Source organism: Lissotriton helveticus, chromosome 10, assembly GCF_964261635.1.
Source record: "Lissotriton helveticus chromosome 10, aLisHel1.1, whole genome shotgun sequence".
NCBI classification, from domain to species: Eukaryota; Metazoa; Chordata; class Amphibia; order Caudata; family Salamandridae; genus Lissotriton; species Lissotriton helveticus.
This window is the reverse complement of record NC_136071.1, coordinates 355,804,754-355,819,097: the sequence shown is the minus strand read 5'-3', so window position 1 is coordinate 355,819,097 and position 14,344 is coordinate 355,804,754. Positions and strand designations below refer to the sequence as shown.

At 44.4% G+C, this 14,344-nt stretch overlaps 1 protein-coding gene across 8 annotated transcripts in view; it reads left to right on the top strand.

The window, feature by feature from the left end:
* Positions 1-14,344, top strand: part of LOC144783823 (uncharacterized) — a 982,913-nt gene that overhangs the window by 308,439 nt on the left and 660,130 nt on the right. For all 8 annotated transcript variants that reach the window (XR_013601608.1, XR_013601607.1, XM_078662569.1 and 5 more), the window contains exon 8: positions 8,431-8,565. Coding sequence is in view for 6 of the 8 variants with exons in the window: in XM_078662569.1 (XP_078518695.1) it covers positions 8,431-8,565 (135 nt within the window). In the remaining 2 variants the exon portion in view is untranslated. The remainder of the gene's footprint in view (positions 1-8,430; positions 8,566-14,344) is intronic.

Below are 14,344 nucleotides of genomic sequence, written 5' to 3'. Positions count from 1 at the left end.
TGTTTGTGCTTTCTGGAAAGCAGTGAATGCCCCTTTCTTTGGTGCAGATAAAGCACGTGTTGAAATTGCCATTACCGAAGACTCTTGGGTGGATCACTATTCTAGTCTGTATAGTACTTTAACTGATGAGCAGAATCCTCCGTTGCGGTCACTAACGCAGCAGCTGGGGGGAATTAAAGCTAAGGACCTAGAATTAAATGTTACCTTAAAAGAAGTAATTGAGAGTCTTAAAGCAACACGGGACAGTAAAGCACCAGGTCCGGACGGCATACCCCCCTATTTGTTTAAAAATAACATTGATTTATGGGGCCCATTTTTGGTGCAACTGTTTAATGCATCCTTAAAGACGACCCTACTTCCATCATGGTTTATGTCAGTTATAGTGCCTATTTTTAAAAAAGGGGACAGGCAAAATCCCACGTGTTATCGACCTATCTCCTTACTAGATAGCACTGTAAAAATTCTAGGAAGAGTAATATTAGGTAGGCTGCAAAAATGGGCAGAAGATAATTGTATTATTAGTGACCTCCAAAATGGGTTTCAAAAAGGGGTAGGAACAGTTGATCAGGGTCTGAATTTATTTATCCTTCAACAGAAATATATTAAGGCACGGCAGGAACCTATCTATTTTACTTTCGTTGACTTGATGTCAGCCTTTGACTGTGTTTCACACAGCAAGCTATGGGACATTATGGAATTCCTCGGTGTAGAGGGAAGTATAATTTCCTTTCTTAAGGAATTGTACTCAGGTGCTATCGCAACAGTGCGATATGGAAAAAATGGTGACTGTACCAGTTCATTTGATGTAGGGCGTGGGGTACGCCAGGGTTGCGTCCTAGCGCCATTTTTATTCTTGGTATATATTAATGGATTAGAGGATGCCCTGGTGGAAACAACTTGTGATGTACCTAGGGTAGCCAAAAGACGGATCCCTGCGTTATTATACGCAGATGATGCGGTCTTAATGGCTCGCACGCCAGTGGCCTTACAACGCCTTGTAACATCTTTTAATACATTTATGACAAACTTGGATCTGCAAATCAATTACTCTAAAACATTCACCATGAATTGTGGCCCTGGTTCTATTAAAAAAAGGAGGCCGATGTTCATTAATTCCAGTCCTCTAGACTTTACCCCTACCTTTTCATATCTTGGCATTTTATTTCATGAAGCAGGGACCTGGGCAGATGCCATAAAAGCAAGGAAAGTCCTGCTCTGCAAATCCATCACAGCCCTTAAAATTTTTTCTAAAAAGATGGGGAAAAAACCTACTGTAGAACTTTTGCGAATTTTTAATGCCACATGCGTCTCTATTGCCGTCTATGGTGCTGGGATTTGGGGGTATGACAATGTAAAATCTATTCAGGTTGTAGAAAATAAATTCTTGAGATTCATCTTAGCTGTACCTGAGAGTGTCTCAAGTTACATTTGTCATATGGAACTCGGCCAACCCCACATTGAAGATACAATTAGAGTCCACCCAGTACTGCTGTGGCATAGGGCTTGGACCAATGATGGGTGTGTATTGAATCGTGCTATTTTAATGGATGGATTAAGTTTGGACTATGTGAGTAGGATAAGGTGGTTTACCTACATTAGGGACTTTCTTGGAGACATCGGCTGTATGAGTTACTATGACGACCCTCTGTCTATGTGTAATATTACGAGGAAATCACTAAAAATAAAATGTATGAAACACCTGGAAGACATTAGAATGACAGCGGAAAATAAGAAAAAGACTGTTGTAGCTCATCAATCTGTACTAATGCAGGGTAAAATTCAACCATATTTAATCCTTTCCATGTCTGAACATTCGCGATTCATTTTGACCCGTTTTAGGCTAAGTATTCTTTTTAGGGTTTTAAGTTTCCCCGTAGTGAACTGCTGGTCACGTAACTTAATTAAATGCGCTTGTGACGGCTTATCAGAACAGTCTGATATCCACATCCTTCTATTCTGTAAATATTATACCCTACCCCGGAAAAGATTGATTGTACCGATTTTAAAGGAAATGAATGTTAGACGTTGTCTCGCCGCCTTCTTAGAACTTCAGAAATTAGATGTCATTTTTATTGTAGCTTCCATTTCGGAATATTTTAGTAATGTTTTTAGATTACGTAAATCAATTTGTACTTGAATTCAATGTACGTTGCATTTAAATTTACTGTTTATTGTACCCATATTTGTATTGCCTATAATTTTGTGGTTTTAACTGTCTTTTTTAATAATAATGATGATGATGTAGTATTATGAATTGTTTTTATGTACTTTTATGGTTATTACCTTTTTAACCGAATAAAGTCAAATTGAATTGCTTTAACCTACTTGTGCATAAATAATGTATTCCCCAGAAGAATAAACACGTAGTAACCAATTTACCTACCACCAACATATTATGTTATACGTCTCTAGATTGTGTAGGGTAAGGTAATCTTTCATGCTCATTTTGGGGGGGGGGGGGGGTGAATAACCCTTGCCTCAATGTCCTAAATAGAATTGAACTTTCTGGTACGTTAGCTAGGACATTTTTCATTCTATGTCAGAAACCGAGGTGAGAACCAATCTGCCTCGTTCACAATATCCTCCAACCTGGCTCCCAAAGAAAAAGCTTTGGAGGCCATAGGCCCCCTGGCTGAATGTGCTCCAAAAACTGTTGTATCAGTCCCGCTTCAAGAATAACCCAATGCACCTATCACATCTTACAACACACAATTTTGGGGAGGCCCTAAAAGCAGGGTATGCCACCACTCTGTAATTAGATTATTTCTTCTCTGGATAATGAAAGTAACCCGTCCTGGGTAAACCCAGGTTAACCTGTTAAGTGGGGGCTTTATCTCCAGACGGTGGGGATTCCCTAGGTGAACCCAAAGGTCTAGGAGATGGGGTAGAAGTATTGGAGAATCCCGGGAAAGTTCCATCAGAACTGGATACAACTCTTGAGATCTCCACGTTTGTGTCACCACCACCAAGTCTACTTTTTGCCTCAAGTGTTTTGAGTGTTGTGTTAGCATGGAGAAAGTGGGGAAGGCATATCCATGTTCCTTGAACTATTCTTATAGGGAGGCATTTGTCACTGCCTCCTTCGGGTCCGGCCTCCAGCTGAAGTAGCTGGGAAATTGGTGGTCCAGTCTGAAGGCAAAGAGATCGTTGAAAATTTCCATGTGTAGCATCTAAGCATTTTCATCCTTGAAGTGTCTGAGTCCCAATCCGCTGCGTGCAGGATATCCATCGTAGGTATTTCATGGTCACTGAGATTTTGTTTTCTAGGCAATATACCCAAATGTCTTTGGTCCAGCACTGAACTGCAAAGGATCTGGATAGGAGCTCCACGCACTTGATATGTAGGCTTCGTTTGGAAGACAACCATATATCTCTTGTAGAGCACTCGTTGCAACAAGTGTCCCAGTCCTCTCTGCTGGCACTGGACTCAGTGATTAAGTCCGGGCAGGAGCTGAAAATGGCTCTCCCAGTCCATGCTTCCATATTGGACAGCCGCCAACTCATCTCCTTCATTTCTTCTTGAGTGAGCGTGAAATTTTGTGAATTATGTCAGTTCCTTCCTGAAGTGGTGTGCTTGAGGCTTTCGAAGAGCCCTATAATGAAGTGGGCCTAGAAATATGGCCTGTATTGATGATGACAGGAGGCCAACCAGACACGCAATCTGAGGCAAAGAGGTTTCTATTTTGTGTAGAGTTATGTAGAGTTTTTTACTTATCTTCTTCATTTTCCTGGACGGGAGGCTGTGGGTTGCCTGCATGAAGTCTACTGCAAAGCCTTAGAAGGTAATGCTTTGAGCTAAGGCTAGAATAGATTAATTTTGTTTATGATGAACCTCACATTCTCAAAGAGTGACACTGAGCTCTACAGTTAGGCTGTCAGTTTGAATCAGTTGAATGCCCTCCATGTTAAAGTTGCAGAATATCAGCCACTTGTTGAATTCCTTTAGGTTTACTACTGTACAGTAACCCCCATCTCTCTACTCCAACAGGAAGATGTTGCTCAGAAAACCTCTGGGATGCACAGAAGCGGGAGTGATTGCACCTTTCGACAGAAGAGGTGGCACTCCCCTCTCTATGAGGGTGGCGTCCTGTTGAGAAAAAGTTAATAGGCAAGGACGAGTTCTGGACAGGCAACCAAAGGATTCTATCCAGAAGTCATACACCATCTGGAGAACCCAACCGTTTGATGTAAAGATCCACCAGTTGTGGATAAAATTTGCCAGTCTGCTTCACACTTTTAATTGGGAAAACGGGAGAAAACTCAGAGACAGTGGACATGGAAGATCTACCGCAGAAGTAGACTCTGTTGCCTGTGTTTCTGGAAACCTCTAGAGGGGAGGAAACTACGAAATCTGGATAAGTCTTGCCATTGGCCTAGTTTGACACCTTGAGCTCTGTAGGAGGATTGGTTTGAGAAGCAGCTGGCAAAGTGCTCCCTACCACGGTTGACCCAGACAAAAACCTTTAGGGTAAAGATCTTTTACGTAGAGGCTTGAGCTATGTCAAGGGAATTTAATGTGGCCGCAAACTTCCCTAGCGCCTTAATAAAGGGGTCCCTGAAGTCGCCTGCCCTACCTCAGAGGTGGAAAGGTCTGCTAACTTAGGATCAACTTTGATAAGGAGGAACTGTTGTCATTCTGTAGAACGGGCACAGTTGGCATTGCCAAGGAAAATCATTGCCTGTTGGGCTCAGCCTGGGAAAATGTCCGGCAGTATCGGAGATCTGAATTCCTTGGCCTCTTCAGCCATGTCAAGAATTTTTGTCAGGGGACCAGCAACATCAAGAAGCTTGTCTTGACACGACCACAAGGAGTGATGAGTAATTAATGTCTTTTTCCGGATCTCTAATGTATTTAGTTTGGAAAGTAACATTTGTGCATCTATCTCGGGTGTTAGCACCACTTTGCTGTACAATGAAGAATGGGGGCATTCCGCCCTGAATCAGTTGCGCACCTCTTTGTCCAGTGGTTTACTTAACTGCCTGCCACATTTGCATGTGAGAACCGGGAGATAGGCAGTCATCATCAAGGACCCCATCCTTCGGGGTGAGTTGTCAGGGAAGGTCGCTATGGCCTGTTGTGAGACGCATCCCCATCAGAGCCTGCCGGTGACTCATCCTCATCGAGCGGGTCCGGCATAGGCATCAGGGTAGCCTTAGGAAGGGGATTGCCTCTGTATTGTCCCGCAGGATTAATGGTTTCCAAACCCTGTGTGTGCTCCGACATTCTTATGTGAAAGGCAGGCCCTCTTAAGCTTTGCTAAAGTACCAAGATTGACCCCTGGTTCATGTTTTGTTTTCTGAAGTAGCTGTACATGGAGAGAGTTCCCATTGAATGCCGTTGAGGTAGGTGGGGATCAAGGATGACCCAGGGAGGTCTTCCTTCGTAAAGAGGGGTTCTATGCATTTGCATTCAAGTAGGGATAGCCTCCTCAAATGGGGGGGCCTTAATGAAGGCCACTGCCATATCTGGAGGCATTAACCACCTCAAAGAAATAGTTACATATATTGTAATTGCAACTTTCAGTGTGATGTTCCTCAGATGCACATGGGAAACCTGAGGAGACGTGTTGACACAGAAAGAGGCGTGAGGTTCGCGAGAGCTCCCACACAGGATTGCGGACGCCCTCTAGCTGTCGGCTAACCACTCCGTGCACAGTAGTGTAAGGATCACCAAAGCGTTCCCACGGCAGTGAGAGGCAGAGGTGCTCGCACCACACCACTAATACATGCAGAAACTGTATAATTTGGTGAATATACAGTGTGAGAAGTTGGCCTGGTATATGATGTTCACTATTCTAGTGAGCACCTTGCACCAACAACCCTTATGGTGATGGTTGTAAAGTCAACCTTATAGACCAGCTATCTTAGTGGTAGCATGGACAAAGCAGTCTTAGGCTAAAACTTCAGAGAGCTTGTGAAGCAAGCTGTTTTACCATATGTAACCCCCTTGAATACCACATGAAAGAACACCACACAGGTTATCTATAAAATATATATGTATTTATTATAAGCACAACCCCTCTGAACTCTTTATGAGGTCAGAGGCTAAATCACATTACAAGATACTCAATTATCATACAATAAGTTGCACAGTATACAGTAGGGCCCTAGGGGCACGTAAAACCATATACTAAAATAGTGGTATAAGAACCACGTCACGAACACAGGATAAGCCTAGGGCCTAGGGAATCGCTGGGGCTACGCTGTACTAACGAGAGTTAGGGAGCAGGAGGCCCAGGGGATGCGTGTGCAGTGTCTTTACACACAAGCGAGTTACCATAGAGTTATAATGGGAACGTAAGAGTTAGAAACTAGTTCTTTTAGGACACTTCCGGATGGACTAGGAGAAAGCCACTGAAAACTAGGACACTAGGATAGTTAATACCCACAGGAGCACCGGAGTACTCGCGTTACCTCACCCACAGGAAGCGGGTGCATAGGTGTCAAAGTGTCGGGTTTCGTCGCTGAATCCTATGGAGCCTTGGAAAAAGATGCTGCAGGCGACCAGGAGAGAAGTGTCCGGTTGGATCCAAGGGCGGTTCGAGGATGAAGAGTACCTGAAAGCAGAGGGGACATAGTCTGGGTCACTAGCCAGTAACCAGGAAGGAACCAGGAAGGAACCAGGCAATGTCGTGAAGCAATCAGGTGATGTCGTGAAGCTTGACTCTGCAGCCACGTGGGCCAGGAGGTGTCGACGACGACCAGGAGCTGGATACGGACTGTCCAACGAAGGATCTCGCTGTTGGCAGCGTCGGCTTCCGGATTGGAGTCAACAGGCCTTGGCAAATGCAACCCACGCAGGAATTGAATATTTGCTTCGGGATAGACCAACAAGGTCTATGGGGCTTCTCCTTTGCAGGGAAGCAGGGGCCCACCTGGAGCAACCAGGCAGGTGGTGTAGATTCAAAGGTTCGTCGTCACAGAGGCCACTAGCCAACGGGCAAGTAACCGGACAGACGCGTCTAGCAGGAAAATGCAGAAGGGCCCCACGCAGAACTCGTGGAGTGTGGAGGGCTGATCTTTGGTGCAGATGATACTCGGGGCTGGGGCTTCTCAATCCCCAATTCACAACTTCGAGGGTGCCTCAGAAGCTGCACAAGTAGCAAAGAGCAGGCTTTTCAAGATGGCTGGTCCCACGTCTCTCGTCGCCTCCACGGGTCTCAGCTTTGCAGGGACTGTGGATCGGGGTCAGAGAAGTCTGGAAGTCTGGCTCTCGTCGGACTCTGTGCTCCGGCTCCGGCAGGAGCGTCGACAAAGTAAACCGCAGATCGCTGGATGGTGCCTGTTTGCACAGGGTGGTCACTCCTTGACCACAAGTGAGATTCTTCAGTCGTCTTCTGTGAAGGAGATCGTCGAAGGTCCAGAGTTTCGTTTCAAGTTTCAGTTCAAGACTCAGCTCCTACCTATATACTAATCTGAGGGGCTGGATCACCTGCTAGGTCCCTCCTATGGGTGGGACCAGGGAAGGAGGTGGTTACACCCCTTTCCCTTTGTCCAGTTTCACGCCAGAGCTGGGGCTGGAGTGCCCCAGCAACTGGTTTGAACTGGGCTATATAAATCTAAAGTCTTATAGGTATATATGTGTCTATATATAATGGTAGGTATAAGAATACTATACCTAAGCAAGGGGTGATTACACGACCTTGCCCCAGCTGAGCGATCAGCCAGTTGTGCCAGTTTGGATGGCCAGCCAGGGGTGGCATAAGATATGCTGCAGCCCCTGGTAGGCCTTGGATGCACCTATGCCCTGGGTACCTAAGGTACACTATACAGGGGCTCATAAGGTGACCCAATATCCAATTGGAGATGTACCTAAAGTACATGGAGTCCATTTTACAGTGAGAGCAGATAGCCTGTGGCCCTGATTAGCAGGATCCCAGGCCAACTAAGTCGAAAACCAGCTAAACACTAGGCAAAAAATCTGGGGTAACCATTGTCAGATATCCACCTTCGTACATACAGTCCCTCATCAGAGGTGACCAGGAGCACTTGTCTGTGGCTGCCGGAGCAGCGAACAAAGAGGTTGCATGAACAGAGATACAGGGCTTTATGGACTGTACTTCATTGTGATTGGTTTACCCGGGCGTGCGTACGTCGGCCAACGGCCGTCGCAAGCACTACCTTGCTAGTGCTGCTCAAGTCTTTTGGCCGACGCAGCCCCACCCACTGTTTAAAACTCCCACACCGCGGCAGAATTTGCTCCTCGGTTAAGGAGTTATAGCGCTGTTGATCTTTTCCCTGTGGTTTTTGGGAAATATAGTTTACTAAAAGTTGAAATCTTCGTGGCTACTGGAGAAAAAATAAAGGAGAAAGTTAAGCATAATTCTCGCCTCCTGTCCTGACATAGAATTCGATAATTATTAATTGTTTTGTAAAATCCTCTTCAGTGCCCCACTCTGTGATAACATGTTGGTTTCTGGTTCCTTGTAGAGTCCTGAAAATCTTACAGAACAACTGAAAAAAGAGAAGAATTCAGTGCTTGGAGGTCATGATGCCTCGTACCAAGGAAAGTCTCATGATCTGGACACTTTGGTGTATCAAAGTCCTCCACTGTTGTCGAAAAAGGTAATTGTCCACTTCCCTCAAGTATGGTGTGGAAAATAATGGGGTAACCTGGTATTTTTTTCTCCATTCATACACAAAATGAAGGCCAGGTTTGACAATGCAATAAGTCTCTGTAATTGAAATCATTACCTAGTGGGAAATAATTTTCTTTGATCCCCTATATCTTTTGTCCCTTTTGACTCATCTGCATCTGTGTAATAGTATATATGCAGATGCGAAGAAGACAATATGCTGTGTATTACCACTGTTGAGTGTGCTGAAGAGCATTAAGGCCCTCCCCTCCCTCAATGCACATATACATTTATGGTTTACGCTACAGTATTTTTTTCATGTGTATTTTTTTTTTCTTCCCTAAGAAAGATTTTCATTGATTTCCAGTACAGCAATTATGGCTCTCACAAAACAGGCACATTGTAAATAGAATATCACACGGAAATCCACCCAACCATTCGATCGCACAACTGTAAAATGCACAGCATCCTCCATACTTGGATCCGCCAGCCCCCCCAAAAGCGTAACATGCCCACCACTTGTTCAAGATCTTGCCATATTTACAGGGACAACCATGTGCAGTATATATAGTCTCCTCCAGTTTCACGTACCAGTCCATACCTCCTTTCCAGGCCGCTATGGGTGACGCGCCGAAGGAGTTCCAGTGTTATGCTATTGCCCTCTAAGCCAGCAGGAAACCCAGCCTCACCAGAGTTCTATCTCCACAAGGTCCCCCATGTGCTTCAAAATACCCATCAGAGCAATTCTAGGGCTATCTTCCACAAGGGATCTCACCACCTTGGAGAGTGTGGAGAATATATGTGACCAGTACTGCCGCATAACAAGACAGGCTCACACCATATTGAAGAAGTCTCCTCTTGTCCCCAGGCACCGAAGACGCACAAGAGAAGGAAACACTCAGACCCTTCAGAGGAGTTAAGGGGTGAGATATACTTTATGAAGATATTTGAACTGGATGAGCCTGAGCCATGCTGAGATCGCCAGCACACGGGGCACCATATATCCATCCTGCCAGTCTGTCGCCTACAGATAGCCCAACTATTCCTCCCAGCATGATTTCAAGGGGCCCATCATGTCTGGAGAGTGTACAACCAGGGTTTTGGAAATTTGTGAGATTTCCCCTCTCCCAGGGGACGCATAAGTAGCCGCACTTCCAATGGATTATTTGCCGCGACTTACCCAAGTTTGGTGTGAAACCGGAGAGAGTGTGCCGGAGCTGTAAGGTACTGAAAGAATTGTGATTTCTGCAAGTTGAATTTAAAATGGAGATCCTAAAGGGAGTGAATATGACCCTTTTCCCATTTATCACCCAGCCGTGAAGTGCCAAGCTGGTCCCACCTAGGAGTGGGCGGAATTTGCGAACACACGGAATTGCTTGTTCCGCCCGTTCGCAATGCTTTTTTCCTGTTTGCGAACGCTGTTTGCGTGCTCGGGGGGAAAATCTCGCGAACACACATTTTAAAAACGCGAGCAAGCAAAAAATTATGCGATGCCGCAGTTCGTGGAGTTTTTGGCAAGTCCACATTCTCCGCAGAACACAAAATTACCAAAATTCCGCACATTCTGTGAGCTTAACGGAATTTACCGCCCAGGCCTAGTCCCACCCTCTAGACTTCTAGAGACCCGCCACACGTGCCAACCACCACCCGCCCATAGTGATGTATCCAGGATAAGTCTTTGGTCGCAGCCTTTCTCTAGATCCAGAACACTTCTTTTGTGGGGTCCAGGAGCCGTCAGGGACCGGAGCCCTATATAGTATATGCATTATGTTCTCCCTGGTATGCCGGGTCCTCCCAACCCCATTGTAACCATTTGGTCACTACCAGATTGTGTGCAGCCGAATAATATAGTCGGACATCCACCATGGCGAGCCATTCATCATATGTGGAATGGACGCATTTACCCAATTCAACTCTGAGGGGCGTATTGGCCCACTGGAACTGCCGTACCATCAAAGCCAGATTGTTAAACCAGATCCGCAGAATATGAAGGGGGAAGTTCTGAAGGGCGTATATCAATGAGGAAGTTTCATCATTTTAAATAAAGATATTTAACCCATAAGTAGGCTGTGGGGTTTTAGGTTAAAACCTATAATACCTGATAAAACCCCACTGAAAGAAAAATTGCCCTCACCGGTCAAAACATATAAACACTGACAAAACACCTGCACAACCGCAAACTAAATGCCATTCAAAGAAAGGAAAAAGAAAGTGAAAGTCATTTTGTTCTTACTGAAGGGGTCAATAAAATGTAACTTTGTTATACAAGCTAGCATTAAGAAAGACTGGCTAACATTATTCTGCTTGAGTTTTGTTCTTTAGGGATGCCACTAAAATATTGTTTCTTCTTCCTTTTACTTTTTTCAGTTTTATGGCCTTTGGTCTAAAGATGCAGGGTTTAGTTTCACGTTTTAGGTTTAGTTTAATTATTTTATAAACTGTAGAGGATCAGTACATATCAAACTCACATTTGATATTTTGGCTGTGTTTGATTCTTTCACTGATAGGTAAAATGGCTAGTTTCATAAAAATCTTTCCTAATATGTGTCATCACATTTACCCACAGAGAATGGGTAAAAAACCTTAATACATCAGACCATAGTTTCTAGTGGGTCAGTATTGATAGTAGGTGAATTGCCAACACCTCAGGCTTTAAACATTAAATGCAAGGTATAGTGACAAGTATATATATATCACCAAGCATCTGGGATAGTGGTGAAAACGTGACACCAGACTTTAGGAAAACATGGAACGCAGTGTCTCTGCAAAAAAGGTCTCTGCAAAAAAGGTTCTTTCCAAGTTCAACAAAGATTGGAGTGATATTGTTTGTATTTGTAGTGATTCAGATACGTATATAAAAAATTTGTGTGGTAACCTGTCAAAATTGATATCCGAGCTGAAGTGATTCCCTGTAGGAGATCCTTGCCACTTGTTAGATGGTATGCTGAAAGCATCTTTACAATCTTCAGAGTTAATAAGGGATGCTATTGACTTTTTAGTCCATTCTGGTGCACTGTTTTCTTATGCCCAGGAACTAAAACGCAAATATTTATCATTTCGTGCTTTATGTGGCATCAAAGAAGGAGTCATCCCAACTGTGTCCCTTAGCTGACGGTTCTCAGCCCAAGTGGCTATGAATGCTGAGAGGGCCTTTTCACAGAAGTTTACATGGGAAGGAAAGCACGAGCGCACATGACCAAAGACTCACTAAAGAAGTATTGTATGGTGTACTACAATAAGAATAATTTGCAAAAATCTCTTTGGACCTCATATACACTATACGTACACGGTCTATATACCATGTTCTTTCAGTGCAGAAAGCAAACAATGATAAAAGCAAAACGTTCCATAAACACCGGAAAAACACTTTTTCTGATGTTTTTAGAGGCGTGAAAATGTGTAACCACTGATAACAACTGTTTTTTAAGATATTGAAAACACTGAAAAAACCCCACCAGAATTTACTAAAAATAGAAACTGAAAACAGGACAGCCTACCCATAAGGTTAAAGGCCAGCTTATCCCACCTTGTTATGTCCGCTCGGGCTCTATGCAGGAGGGTGAGAAATAGAAGAACATCTTTGCATAGAGGACGATCCTATCCTCCATCACCAGGCCCCAGTCGAAACCCCACACCTGTGTGTTGCAACGCACCCAGGCCGCCAGGGGCTCAATGGCCAGCACGAAGAGGAGGGGAAACAAGGGGCATTGAATAGGAGACCTGGAGGATACCGCACTGTTTAGCCTGACCTAGGCATGTGAGGTGGCATACAGCACCTTGATATAAGCCTGATATTTGGGGCCAAAGCCCATCTCAAGAAGAGTCTCCTCCAGGAATCTCAAATATTATGCTGACCCTGCTTTATCTACCATGTTTGCAAATGAGACCAGCTTGTCATTGCATCGCTTTCCCACATATTCTAAAAGTAATAGTTGGATTTCTTCTGTACCTCTTTGATTCGGTAGTGGCAGGCAGGTCAGCTCTAATCCATTAATATCCAAACACATTTCCTCCGCTCTTGGACCCAACCCTATTAGGGCAGCCTCGGCGAAACGGGGACGGAGCACCACGTTCAATATTCCAGCCGTATTTCTGCATCCAAAGAAACTCGCCTCACACCAAACTTGTAGCCCTGTTGGAAACTTTTTCTGCAGAACTAAAAAACATTGTGTGGAACATGCTGAACACAAGTTGTCAACGGTCACCTGCACACAGAATTACTATTCAATACAAAGGTTTATAACATGTTCAATACCTCTACACACCTATGATGCATCAGGAGCCTGTGCTTTGTAAACACTTACAGCCATAAGCTGGACACAGACTGTACAAAATTAGGTAGAAAAGTAATATAGTGGTTATGTAAACTGTAAAACAAACTAACACGCTCATTGGATGATGTCATGAGTGATGTCATAAATGATGTCATAGAAGAACATGTCGTGAGTGATGTAATATGTGAGGTCATAAGCAGTACATGGCAGGCGCAAGTTATAGTTAGCTCTGCTAATTATAACTGGTGAATTTCTGTGTTTTTTTAGTTCAAAATTTTAATGTTGTCAATTGCATATTCACCTAACTATAACGTCATTGTAACTTGTGCATGCAGTGGAGAAAGTAAGTGCGCTGCCCCACCCTCCCCTGGAAACTTGGGGTGTCTGGTTGCCCGGGGCCTGCGCCCCCCTGCTGCCGGGCTACGTGGCCTGTAGTGACCATGCCTGCCTACATCTCCCCGAGATCACACAGTGTAGATGGATGTGCCAGAGGCCTGGGGGTTCAGAACTGGACTGCTATTTTTGGGTGTGGCTGTGAGCTGATACATATCCTATGGGCTTAAAGTCGCATCTCCGCTCCAGAGACCTGATCGACATACCTGCTTCATGATTGCCATGTAGTTTATGTGGCCTAGTCCGAAGAGAAGTGGTGAGTTATCCGATGTCATTGCATTTATTTTGATCACAAGAACTCAACTATCGGAGTTATTGTAAACTTGCTACAATACCACAATATATTATTTACCATAGTGCTTTTTGGGTTTGTCATTGTGGAACATCCTTGACAATTACTATATGGCACGCCTTCACTGATTTTGATTTGAGTTGCAGCTCGCATAGTGCAGGCCACAATGGGAAAGACTGATAAAAGCCCCATCCAAATTCCAGTTTGAACAGTGTAAAACACCCAAATTGTGACACGACAGCGCAACCGTGACTGAGGCAGGCTCCTATACTCTATCTAGATCTGAAAGGTATCTACCTCATATTCTAGCAACTATGCAACTCCACGCAAGCTCGATGGGAAATTCGACACTCTTTAATAGAGAATGGACAGGATGTCGGAACGTATAGATAAACACACTGAGTGTTTGGACACAATGGAGAGGCATGTATCTGAGGCTGAGGACAAGCAGGCTATAGTTCTAGACACCCAAAAACAGATGCAGAAAACACTGACAACACTACAGGCAAATGCAGAGGATTTGGAGGCTCGCTCAAGGTGGAACAATTTGCACATAGTGGGTTTGGCAGAACCCACCAACATTGGAAACATGGAATCCTTCGTCGAACTTTAGCTTGTTGAGTTATTGGACTGTGAGTCATTTTCAGACATGTTTGTGGTTGAGAAGGCCCACCTATTTTTGATGACACATCCTGTGCCTGGAGTAATGGCCTAATCCCTTTATTGCAAGGCTGCTCAACTACAGGGAGTACAATGCAGTGCTGGGCCGTTCCAGGAAATTGCATACTCACCCACTCAAGTGCAAACTA